We start from the raw sequence: 12,341 nt of genomic DNA on the forward strand, positions 1-12,341 counted from the left end.
CTCTCTCTCTCTCTCTCTCTCTCTCTCTCTCTCTTGCGCGTGCTCATTCTCCCCCCCCACATCAACTATCGATCTACTCCATAAGCGTTAAGCAAGGCAGAGCTGTCGAGCACATGATGTACTCCCTACCTTGTCCTACAGTGTGTAATGAGGCCTTGCCCATGCATTCTCGCGCTTGGGCAGGTGCCGGGCGGTATATATACATACCGCTCTGAGGGGGGGAAAGGTCTCCGAGCGGGCGGCAAAGCGGGAGATTCTGCTGACGTGTCAAGTAGGCAGCTGGCAGGAATCGAATCTGATGGGGATTCCTTCATCTTGTCCGAGTCCAAGATGTTTGAGCAGATGAGACTGTGAGCTATTGCTGATCAGATCGCCCCATCTGTTTTTTTTCTTCGAGCGATTCTTCAGCGGCCATGGTGCTCCTCTCCGAGCATGAAGGCATCGAAGGCCTCGTCTTTGTCGTCACCGGAGGCCTCAGCTGTGTGGGTGCTGGCCTCTGCCTCGAATTGATGCAGCGTGGTGCCCATCAAGTTCGATGCTTTGACTCCCGCTCCAGCTCCCCCTGGCTCGCTACCCTTAACAGGAGTCGTGTCACCTGCATTACTGGTGAGGACTTTCAGCAAGAATTTGTGTGGAAATCGGTTTCCTTTTTTTTTTGCACACGCTCGATGTCACATCCGTTTTGGCAGGAATTTGATACTTCTATCTGCACGGTGGAATAGGTGACATCAAGATAAAGGACCAAGTTGAGAAAGCTCTCCGTGGCGCAAATTGTGTTTTTCATGTCGCCTCACACGGCATCTCTGGCAAGGACATGCTTCAAGCGCGGCAAATTGATGAAGTGAACTTGACTGGGACTTGCAACATTTTGGACAGCTGCATCAAATGTGGAGTTGAAAGGCTTGTATTTACCAGTAGTTACAACGTCGTATTCGGCGGTCAGCAGATCAACAATGGCAATGAGGCAATGAATTATTTCCCGATTGAAAGCCATCAGGATTCCTATGGGCGATGCCGAGCCCTGGCTGAACAGCTAGTTTTGAAAAGCAATGGCCGTCCTTTGAAGTAAAATCAAGAGCCCATCTCCATAATTAAAGAACTAACCGGTTCTCTAAAGTAGAACAGACGATTTCAAAACGTGTTTGCTTCTCCATACCTGTGACTCGATTTCTTTACAATTTGATGGTGGCTACATTGTCCGAGCTTATCAAATCTTTACAAAAGGAACATTCTGCTAATGTATTTCCTATGGCTTTCAACAAATCATTGTTAAAATTTCTCACAAGTACACGGAACGCTGTGGCTTTCTTTTTCCTCTCTCTAAGTAACTGAGTCTTGCCTTTCTGTTGTTTCTCAGGGTAAAAAATGGTCGGAAATTGTATACTTGTGCAATCCGACCTGCAGCTGTATATGGACCTGGTGAGGAGTACCATGTACCAAGATTTCTGAGCTTGGCACAGAAGGGTATATTTCTCTTCCTTATTGGAGGCCCTGAGGTAAAGACAGATTGGGTGTATGTGGACAATCTTGTCCAGGCACAATTGCTTGCAAGTATGGGATTAATTGATGACATTCCGGGAAGAAAAGGAGCTCCTGCTGCTGGCCAGGCTTACTTCATTTCTGATGGTAAGTTTCTGAACGCTCCATACACATAAGTTAATGTATTTTTCCATTGTGAGATAAAAGCACTCGAAGACCAACATCCTGAATATCAGTATCTGCTGTTCGCCTTCCAACATGTTGAGCTTCACTTTCTTATTCTTGCCTGATCCTTTTATTAAAAGCACCAAAGGACAGAATTTTAGCACCGTGGTCACAATTTTAAATGAATGAGGTCTTGGTGTTTTGTGCAAGAGATGGACTGAGACTTGCTGCTTTCTACATTTCCTTCTATTGGAGAAATTTCGGTAGTCTTGATATATTGAACGTCTTTGGGTCTTGTGGGAACTGTAGACAAATGATGATTTTATTATACTTTCCAGTTTTGCTCAAGCATATCTACTTCTGTGGCTTCAGACCCTCTTAAGGATTTGTCAAATGCATCATATGTACGATGGCGAACAAGCTACCTACTGGCTTTTCTAATGAGATTGCAGCTGTGAATGAGCTAAGGCACACTTGTGAGTTCTGCTTAGAGTTGGAAAGAGGCCAGTAGATTTCAAAATCAATCGTCTCCAGAAATTGCATTTGTGACTCTAGGTGGATCTTTAAATCCAGGGAAAAGTTTTGCATCATCGTTCTACAAATGGAGTAACAAGCAAGGATATTGTTGAGATTGGGCATCTAGCTCCAATCTGGACCATTGGGGAGAATCGCAGTAGTCAACAGAGGCCTCTAGAAGGGTAGGCCAGCCTGCTAGTACTGGTCGGCTCACTTCTACGAGGCCTGGGCCTATGAAAGATGAGTGGCAGCTCGGTCTTTCCTCAGTAAATGATTTCAGCTCTTGGGGAGCAGCAGGAAAGATCCCATAGCAGCTCTGAAGGTCTTCAAGCAGCCACTCTTGTGTACAATCTTGAACCTTGTACATTCATTCAGCTCAGCATAGTAAAGAAACACTCGCTCTGGGAACTACACACTTCTGCATTAGTAAAAGAGAGTAGCTTGCACAACAGTGTGAAACATAGCATACTTCTGAGTAGCAGAACTAGAGACTTTTCTTTTGCTGTGGTGTGGTGTTCAAGGGCAGCGGCGAAGTTCAAGGGGGAGTCATGCGTATGTGAAAGTGCAGAGGAGAGAGGTAGTGAGGGAGGGGTACACCACAAAACCTTACAATGTACATCTCTATTGAAAAATGAAGAGAAATGGTGTTATATACACGTAACCCGTTAGGGTTAGGGTTAAGGTTAGGGTTTTGGTTCCATCCCTTATCCCCTTCTGCATTTTTAGCATTCTCTAGGATGTGCACACTATTCACATAAACTGATGTTGAGATTGTAGTCTCCAAGACCTTCAATCAAGATCAACATCTTGATTTGAAGAAATCAAGTTTATATACATACTCTGCCTGTTGCCATGTCACTGTTTGAACTTTGAGACATTGATGACCGGCTGATAGCTTCAATCTCCAATGATCAATTGCAGTGGATAGATCTAGGTGACTCTCTCCAAACACTTCCAGAGGCACATTGAATTCGAACCCACAAACTGTAAAAGAACAGAGAGATAGAGCAGCACAAATATTTCAACGGGTACTCAGATACATAGTTTTTTCCATACATTTCCATATGGCATACATATATGGGTATGGAAGTATGGAAAATGCCCCTGGCTGAACCATGCGTGGCCCTAAAAGTTTTCATACTTTCAAAACATAAGGTATAGGAAATTTTATTAACAAGTTTAAGTTTCAAGTTTCAAATATATATATCTTAAAGCATAAACAGATTAGAGAATCTTCAATAGGGTCGAATCAGGGGACTGAAGACACTCCAGGGGGGACACAGCACTAGAAGCCTATGCAAACTTCCAGTCTCCAGATGGCTGGCTGCAAAAGGCTCTTTGAGTGCGAAAGGCTCCAGATGGTTAACTGGTCCATGGTTCTGGTCCATGGTTCTTCATGTGCAAAAGGCTCCACGAACAGCGTGGAAGGAAAGAGAAGTCAAAACAAGGGCATTTGACCAAAAAAGAAGAGGTCAAGTATGGAATCCCATTTCATACATATTTCTTTCAGACGTTTGCATACGTTAGGTATCCATTCCATACGGGATGAAAAAAACTATGCTCAGATATGGATTAACGACAAAGTGAAGAACCACTCCAAAGAGCTACAAACATCCAGCAAACTGCTAAGCAAAAGACAGCCAGAGAAAAGGCTGTGCAAATCTGAAGTGTGAGGGCAAAGTAGTCTGGTTTTGTTCTGCTCTTGCATGACGTCAGTGAAGGGCTTCAGTGGGATATGAACTGAGCCATATATGGACCCTTTTAATGGGCAACCAACCCTCCTGGCTGGGCTGACCTGGTCTGTAAAATCAGCTGACCAGATCCAGGCCGACCTGGGTCTGTAAAAGGACCTAACCTCTCATCTTTATGCACACAAACAAATGCTTTAGAGCTGAAAACTTTCAAATGAGAAATGAAAGATTTATTACTAAGTAGGCTTCATGTGGGATCTTATCTTGACTGCCTTGGTCTTTGTCCTGTTCAAGATATGTGTGGGTGCATGAACCCTTCATCCCAATAGGCCTTGGGAAGGTTCTTCCCCCTCAGAATTTTTTGCCCCATTTTCACTATCACATGGTTCTTTCTTTCGACAACCCCCTTTTACTGGGTTATGTGTGCTGCAATGAGCTGTCTCTTGATCCCATTCTTCTTACAGTAAGCATCAAAAGTTCTGAAGCGATCTCTCCCCCTCTGTTGGTGCAGAACGTCTTTTTCTCTTTTCCCAACTTCTTTTCTACCTTGACCCTCCATTCCTTGAACTTGTCAAAGTCTTGGGATTTCTTAGCTAAGCAGTAAATTCAAGTCATACGGCTGAAATCATCAATGAAGGTGAGAAAATAGATTGATCCTGCAAAATGACTGAGTAGACATCGGTCCACAAATGTTGGAATGTACCAATTCGAGTGGGGCCCTGGCCCTGGATGTGGCCTGCTTCGGGATTGGTGGCTCCTGGTGTTGCTTGCCCTCCATGCAAGCCTTGCAGACTCCTTCCGTGCCTGCTATGAGTAGAAGTCCATCCACCATACCTGCCTTCTGCATCTTTGGCACGGTACCATAGTTGACATTCCCAAATTCTCATGCCATTGTTTTGATCTGTCTATCTTCCCACGAACCTTGATCCGGTACAAACCATCTTTTTTGACTTCTCGTGCAGATCTCTCTTGTCTCCTTTGACTTGACCAAGACGTCCTAATCATCGAACTCCACCTTCATCCCATTCCTAGTCATCTGACTAAAGAGAGTAAGTTCTTATAAAGATTAGGCACATGGTACATTAGAGATTACCTTCGTAATTCTTGAATCGGTGATGAAAGAAATACTCTCTATGCCCTTAACAAGTTGTGTGGGTATCTCCCCCAGGCACCCTTGAATCTGGATGTCCATGTTCCATCACTTTAAACCAGCTTTTCCTGTTTGACATGTGTCGCGATGCTCCACTGTCAAATACCAGCCTTCTTTGTTTTCAGTCACATGCGTGTGTGAAACAATGCTCAATGACTATGTTCATGATGCTCCCCTGTATTACGATCACTTACTTTAACTCACTTCACAGATCAGTTTAACAAACAATCACGGGGCAGGCACACTCAGTTTCCTCCCAGCCAACCTCAGTGGTAGCAAAACCTCTAGAATAGTCAACAACGTGAAGGCTCAAGCTTGCAAATTCCACCAAGCCCCAAAATTCCCTAGATGGATCTAGTATGCCACATGTCTACATTTGAGGGCATCTCCTCAATGCATCATTTACACCTCTCTTGGGATATCATTGAATCATTTGCCCCTTGGCACATTTTATGCATTTAGACCCCTTAGCCTTAGATCCACCTAGTCTTGTGCCATGTCACCCTCACGAAGGCCTTGACCTTAATTCCTTTTTGATCATTTACGTGAAGCCCAAACAAATATAATACAAACATTGATCCTTTAAAGGAAAATGTCGACTGACCCGTCCGAGGTCATGTTGCCTCAACTTGAGCGTAACATTCCTTCCCTCTTCAGGCATCAGCGTCCTCGATGATAAAGTTTGGGAACACTCTCCGTAACTAGTATACGGATTCTCAGGTAGCTTCTGATAGAGGTAAACCATGCCATGCAAACCGATTGTGTACTTGCATTGTTCCTCAGTCCAGGATTCTTGTTGGTTTGCGTCCTGCATTATCCTCTATCTCTTGAAACAAAACAACACCCTCGATTAGTGAGTCACCTGTATGCAAAAATTTCTTTAAACGAGAAACATGAAACACTAGGAGCACCTTACAACCTTGTGGTAATTCTAATTTATAGGCCACCTTGCCTATTCTTCTTATAATTAACCACAGCCCACAATATCGGGGTGATAACTTAGCACACTCTCTCGCAATCAAAGACTTAGAGTGCGAAGGAACTGTGAGAAAAACTTTTTCTCCTCCCTTAAATTCTCTAACGGATCTGTTTTCATCCACATATGCCTTAGCTCTCTATCCATAGCTTGGCGGATGTTAGCTCTCGCAAGTGCTAGCATCTCCCGCATCTGAACTACAAAGTTCGTGGCACTAGACACTTTCTGAGGTACTCCAACTGTAGTTGGATTTGCTGGTCTATAACCATAGTTCAGCTCAAACGGACTGAACCTTGTAGAGGAATGTTTTCTATCATTGTAGGCAAATTCTAACAGTGGCAACCACTTGTCCCATGTATGTTGCCTCAATGACACATATGCTCTAAGCATATCCTCTAAAATTTGGTTGATTCTTTTTGTCTGACCATCCATTTCTGGATGATCCCCACTACTCATTCCCAACTCAGTCCTTAATGTCTCAAACACTGCAGTCCAAAAATGACTGGTAAATTTGACATCCCTGTCTGACACTATGGATTTGGATAATCCATGCAAACGAAATATATGTTTAATAAACAAATCTGCCACTTGCGGGACACTAACAGACTCTCTAGTTGGAATGAAGTGAGCCATCTTGGTAAGACGATCAACTATCACAAGGATAGAATCATATCCACCTTGTGTCGTAGGCAGACCTACAATAAAGTTCATGAAAATGCTCTCCCACCTACCTAGTGGTATTTCCAAAGGTTGTAAAAGTCCGGGTGGCTTCACCCACTCTGCCTTACTTACCTGACACGAAAAATAACGTGTCACATATTCATGAATATGTTTTTTCATTTTTTGCCAAAAGAAATCTCGCTTCACGAGATCATATGTTTTCTCGACTCCTGAATGTCCCGCACATGGGCTATCATGGCATTGTTGAATGACTCTCTGATTGAGATCATTATGATTAGATACTACTACCTTGCCATTTCTTTTCAGCATACCATCTCTTATGGTATATCTTGCATAAGTTTGGCCTTTTCTAGATGCCAGGTCATCCTTTTCCCCAGGTTTGAATACATGAGCCTTAGGCCAAAGACTCTGGACGAACTCGTTCACCTTTTGAGTTTCTCTAATCTCGGTCATTAGAGCACTCTCTAATACCGTGAAACTCATATTATGTACAATGCGTGACAACGCATCAGCAACCTTATTATCCTTCCCTCTTCGGTACCGAATCGTCAAGTTAAACTCCTGTATGAGTTCTGCCCACCTAGCTTAGCGGCCTCTCAAGTCAGGTTGTTTACAAAAATGTTTCAGAGTATCATGATTAACATCAACATAAAACTCTGACCCATACAAATAATGTCTCCATGTTTTCAGAGCATGGACAACAGCATACGACTCTAATTCATGAGTTGGCCAATTTCGTTGAGAGAGAGAAAGCTTCTTGCTTTCAAAGGCTACTGGCCTTTCCTCTTGGAGGAGAACTGCTCCTACCGCAATGCCACTTGCATCAGTTTCAAGGAAAAACGGTTTCTGGGGATCAACTATTTTTAACACCGGTCCTGAGACCACAGCTTGTTTTATGGTGTTAAAACTTTCATGTTGATTCTGTCCCCATATAAAAGGTACTTTATCTGAGGTCAGATCAGTCAATGGCGATACTATTTCAGAATATCCTTTGATATGCCTTCGATAAAATTGGACAAATCCCAAGAATGATCGCAAAGCGGTCAAACTCTGAGGGATAGGCCAAGTCAGTATCGCAGCCACTTTCTTTGTATCTCTCAGGAGTAATAATGAATCCTAAATGTTCAAGTCTTACCATACACAGTACAGTTTTCTTTTTATTTACATAAAGACTGACTTTCCTCAAAGTATTGAACACTATTCTTAAGTGTTCGTGATGCTCAGCAATACTTTTGTTGAACACAAGAATATCGTCAATAAAATGTACTACAAACTTCCTGATATACGGGCGTAGTAAATCATTCATAAGCATGACGAATGTAGCTGGAGCATTGGTAAGTCCAAACGGCATTACCAAAAACTCATAATGTCCAAACCTGCTTCTAAAAGCGGTTTTATGCATGTTCTCGGCTCTAATATGGATCTGATGGTAGCCACATTTAAGATCTATCTTACTGAAAATTACGGCCCCATGTAATGCATCTAGCAAATCATCGATCCGTGCCATCGGATACCTGTGCTTAATAGTGATATTATTCAATGCTCTGTAATATATACAGAGGCGAAAAGTATCATCTTTCTTTTTTTTAAATATCACTGGCGAAGCAAAAGGTGAGAAACTGGGTTGAATCTGTCCTAGCTTGAGGTATTCTTCCAGTTGTCTTCGTACCTCCGCTTCTTCGGTAAAACTTAACCTATAGGGAGGTCTATTTACAGGTTATGCCCCCGGGGATTAATTCAATCTTATGCTAAACACTCCGCTCTGGAGGTAACCCATAAGGTAACTCATCCCTAAAACAATCAGAGAACTCCTCTGCTATTTGATCAGCCAGTTGGGCCATCTCTCCATTTTGGGTAACATTAGTGCTAGCCGAAGAACCATCAATCAGCTCTACCGATGTTGTATAAAGAAACAAAAACTCTTCTTGAGCTTTTCGAACTTCCATTACGGAAACCAACGGTCCTTGAGGTATATATTTTTCACCTCGTAAGGCATACATCACATCATTCATTTTGAATTGATAAATGTGCTTTTTCCAATCTATGGCTGGATTCTTCCTAGAATGCCAAGCCTTACCCAGGGCTATGTCAGCGTGAGCAAGCTTTGTCATTTCAAAATCAAGCTTCTCAGTATAGTCCTGAATTCGAAGTTCCAACTGGGTAACCCTTTGGTTCCATACTTCAGTTGAACTTCCCTCTGCCATTCTAACTGTATATGCATAGTCAGATGGGCTAGTCTTTAATTTCAGCCTCTTTACAAGCCTGGAGTTAATTACATTGTGCGTTGATGCTGAGTCAAACAACACAATGATGTCATGATTGGCTACTTGCCCCTTTATCTTAATTAACTCTGTATCGTTAAAGGATGTATACCTCGTTGGTGTGGGCTTTGACAGGACATTATCAGGTGCACTAGTTACTAGCTTAGCAACAGACACACATAACAAAAAAGGTACTGACCTTTGAGAAGATCCCGCTAGCTGAATTTGCATCTGTTCTGCTCTGGGACTTCCCTCCATTTCCACGTCGCATTCTGAGACCACCATCTCAGCCATCCAACGATCCTTGTTTCGTGGACAATCTTTCCACTGATGAGGCTGAAGGCATCCAAAACACAAGCCTTCTCTCCTCGCTTTTTCTCTTTGCTCTGGGTTCAAAGAAGACTTCGACCAAGCCCAGGCTGCCATTGGTGTTACTTTTCTTTTCATTTCAATGGTGGTACTTGGTTTAGGCGCCTCAACTGGCTTCGCCTGCTTGGCTTGACGACTAGGCTGTGAGACACTCCCTTTACTAATCCACTTCTTTTTAAACCCAGTTTTCTTCGGGTACTCATATTGAGTCCCAACCTGCACAAACCCACTTGGTCTGTTCCCTTTTGCATCCTCATAGTTCAGGGCTATGGCAATTGCTTCATCTAGCGTGCTCGCATACTTAGCCCGAACTTCCATCTTGATCCGATCATTCAGTCTAAAGATAAAATCTTTTACCTAGATCAACTGAGATAGAGATTCATAAACTTTCATTACTTTTTCTCTAAACTTATTAGTGTATTCTGCCATTAATAAATTTCTCTGACGAAGGTTTCGATACTGATCCCAAGCTCGGGATGCTTCGTTAGGAGGTAAGAAGTGTTTTCTAAATTCTTTTTTAAACCCCTCCCAAGTAGTGGATGCCACTCCATCTTTCTGTTGTTTTATCCACCACCTATCCGCTGTCTCATTAAACATATGGGTGGCCTCGCGGATTTTCTTCATATCATTCCTGATTTCATAAATGGCGAAGGCCTCATCCCATTTGTGTAACTAGGTCTCTATGATATCGGAACTACGGTCAGACATCCGACCAAAATACTTTTCTGGCCTATAATTGGCAATATTAGGCACCTTAGCCCTCCTAGGCTCGACCATATGAACACTGGATTCAGGCTCCATTGGAGCTTTACCCTTCTCTTCACAAGATGGTCTAGTAGACATACTATGAACCATTTTCCTGAGCTCAGATTGCCCTACATTTTCTTGTAATTGTTGTGCTAAAATCTGTTGCAAGGCATCCTCCAATAATGCAATTCTACCAGATAGTGTATGGCTTGCTGGGCGCGACACCTGTAGGGTCGGCCGGACTCCTGATTCTACGAGATCTTCCTGGAAGCTTCTTCATCTACTTCCATTTAGGTCGATGGGTGTTTAAAAATAAAAAATAATAAATAAATAAAACACCGCCTAAAACCGTATTTACAAACTGCTTTTCAATCTCATAACCACAAAAGGTGTCTTAATAGGCGTAACCATCAACTAAAAATAGATGAGAACCAAGATGAATATCTTTTCCCTGTACTGGGAAATATCTGCAATCTCAAATAACTCAAACACCGAGGGCAAATAAACTAGCATATACCCCAACAAAACTAAAAAGGCATAGAAAGCTCCCTGGTCATATTTCTGCCGCATGAAGAGATCAACAGTCCCTGCAAGCCACTTCATCTCTCAGTCGAACTCCTTGAATGAATTCATACATATGAGTAGATCCACGAGACCAGCCTCTTAAAACCCCAGTTACATTCCTGGTCCAGCCAACTGTGCGTAAGGAAACACACGTAAACCTTGTACAATCCTCTAGTTACTTGCATCCATCCGTCGTATCACCATCAAAGTGAACAAGCTCCATAGTCCAGGGCTTTCTCCAATGAGATGTCAACGCATGATTGCTATGTGCGTTCACAATACCAATAACTAAACCTTCAACAGTTATTGTCTACTATCTGCATAGCACTCGCCGATAACCTAGATCTCCAAATAACACAACAAGTCCCGTGACGGCACAGTAGTCCTCTGCATGTAGTCGTAAACTCCAACAACCTCGCCTGTGAAGAGAGTCACTACGAGGTCTGAGTATGAAAGCGGCTCTCATCGTGTGTTGCTCGTCAACGCTTAGCGTTATCCACTCCTACCGGCTGTGTGCTTCATCTCATGGAGTGCACCTTATGTGCAATAACTAGCCCCCCCACGATACCAAGGAGCCCTGAAGTCAATAAGCCGTGACCAACGCGTGCGCCACCCTGATGTCCAACGCACACCCAAATTGATGAACTACTCGATGGCCTGAACCAGACGACACAAACGATCTACACCCGCACGACATACAACCTTATTCTGTTTCTCTGATCTCGTAAGACAAGATCCCCGCTCCTCTATTGGCTTCACGGTCGTAGCTCGCTAAGGCCAAACGAAGAATCCGATCAACAGCTTGACGCTCCGCCAATCGTTCTCACACCTTCATAGATTGCCAGGCTCTGATACCAAAATATTACAATCACTCACTTTAACTCACTTCACAGATCAGTTTAACAAACAATCACGGGGCAAGCACACTCAGTTTCCTCCCAGCCAACCTCGGTGGTAGCAAAACCTCTAGAATAGTCAACAACGTGAAGGCTCAAGCTTGCAAATTTCACCAAGCCCCAAAATTCCCTAGATGGATCTAGTATGCCACATGTCTACATTTGAGGGCATCTCCTCAATGCATCATTTACCCCTCTCTTGGGATATCATTGAATCATTTGCCCCTTGGCACATTTTATGCATTTAGACCCCTTAGCCTTAGATCCACCTAGTCTTGTGCCATGTCACCCTCACCAAGGACCTTGACCTTGATTCCTTTTTGATCATTTACGTGAAGCCCAAACAAATATAATACAAACATTGATCCTTTAAAGGAAAATGTCGACTGACCCGTCCGAGGTCATGTTGCCTCAACTTGAGCGTAACACCCTGTCAACATACCAGCCTTCTTTGTTTTCATGTGCAGAACAATGGTCAATGGCTATAAACAACTGTCCCCCGTTGTCACATTGGCTGATTCAGACTTTGCCTCTTCCTCGGGCTTGCCTTCCCTCTTCCTCTTCTCATATGGTTTCTTTTTCTTGCACTCCTTCATGAAGTGACCGGGCTTTTCACAGTAGAAACAGTTCTTTTTCTTCTTCTTGTCTCCACTGTCTTCAGACTACTTGCCTTGTGTTTCCTTTTGTCGAGAAACCTCTTGTCATTGTTGCTTTTGTTCGGTGTTTCTCGGGCTTTCTTCTACAGCAACAAGGGCCCAAGTGCTTCAAATGTAAAAGGGCTGGTCCTCCCTCTAGATGTCACGGTTGTTACAAAGCCTTTGAAACTCCTTGGAAGCATTCCAAAGG

General features: G+C 43.3%; 1 protein-coding gene across 1 annotated transcript in view; it reads left to right on the forward strand.

The window, feature by feature from the left end:
• The first annotated feature begins 234 nt into the window (after nucleotides 1-234).
• The window catches only part of LOC147899398 (NAD(P)-binding Rossmann-fold superfamily protein), a 34,037-nt gene continuing 21,930 nt past the window's right edge, over nucleotides 235-12,341 (forward strand). Inside the window, exons 1-3 of the mRNA XM_087378604.1 lie at nucleotides 235-606; nucleotides 723-1,065; nucleotides 1,358-1,626. Of these exons, the coding sequence (XP_087234730.1) occupies nucleotides 414-606; nucleotides 723-1,065; nucleotides 1,358-1,626 (805 nt within the window). The 5' untranslated portion in view covers nucleotides 235-413. The remainder of the gene's footprint in view (nucleotides 607-722; nucleotides 1,066-1,357; nucleotides 1,627-12,341) is intronic.

The sequence above is a fragment of the Dipteris shenzhenensis genome, chromosome 8 (genome assembly GCF_047967505.1).
Source record: "Dipteris shenzhenensis isolate YYH24624 ecotype China chromosome 8, Dip_SZ_1.0, whole genome shotgun sequence".
NCBI lineage: Eukaryota > Viridiplantae > Streptophyta > Polypodiopsida > Gleicheniales > Dipteridaceae > Dipteris > Dipteris shenzhenensis.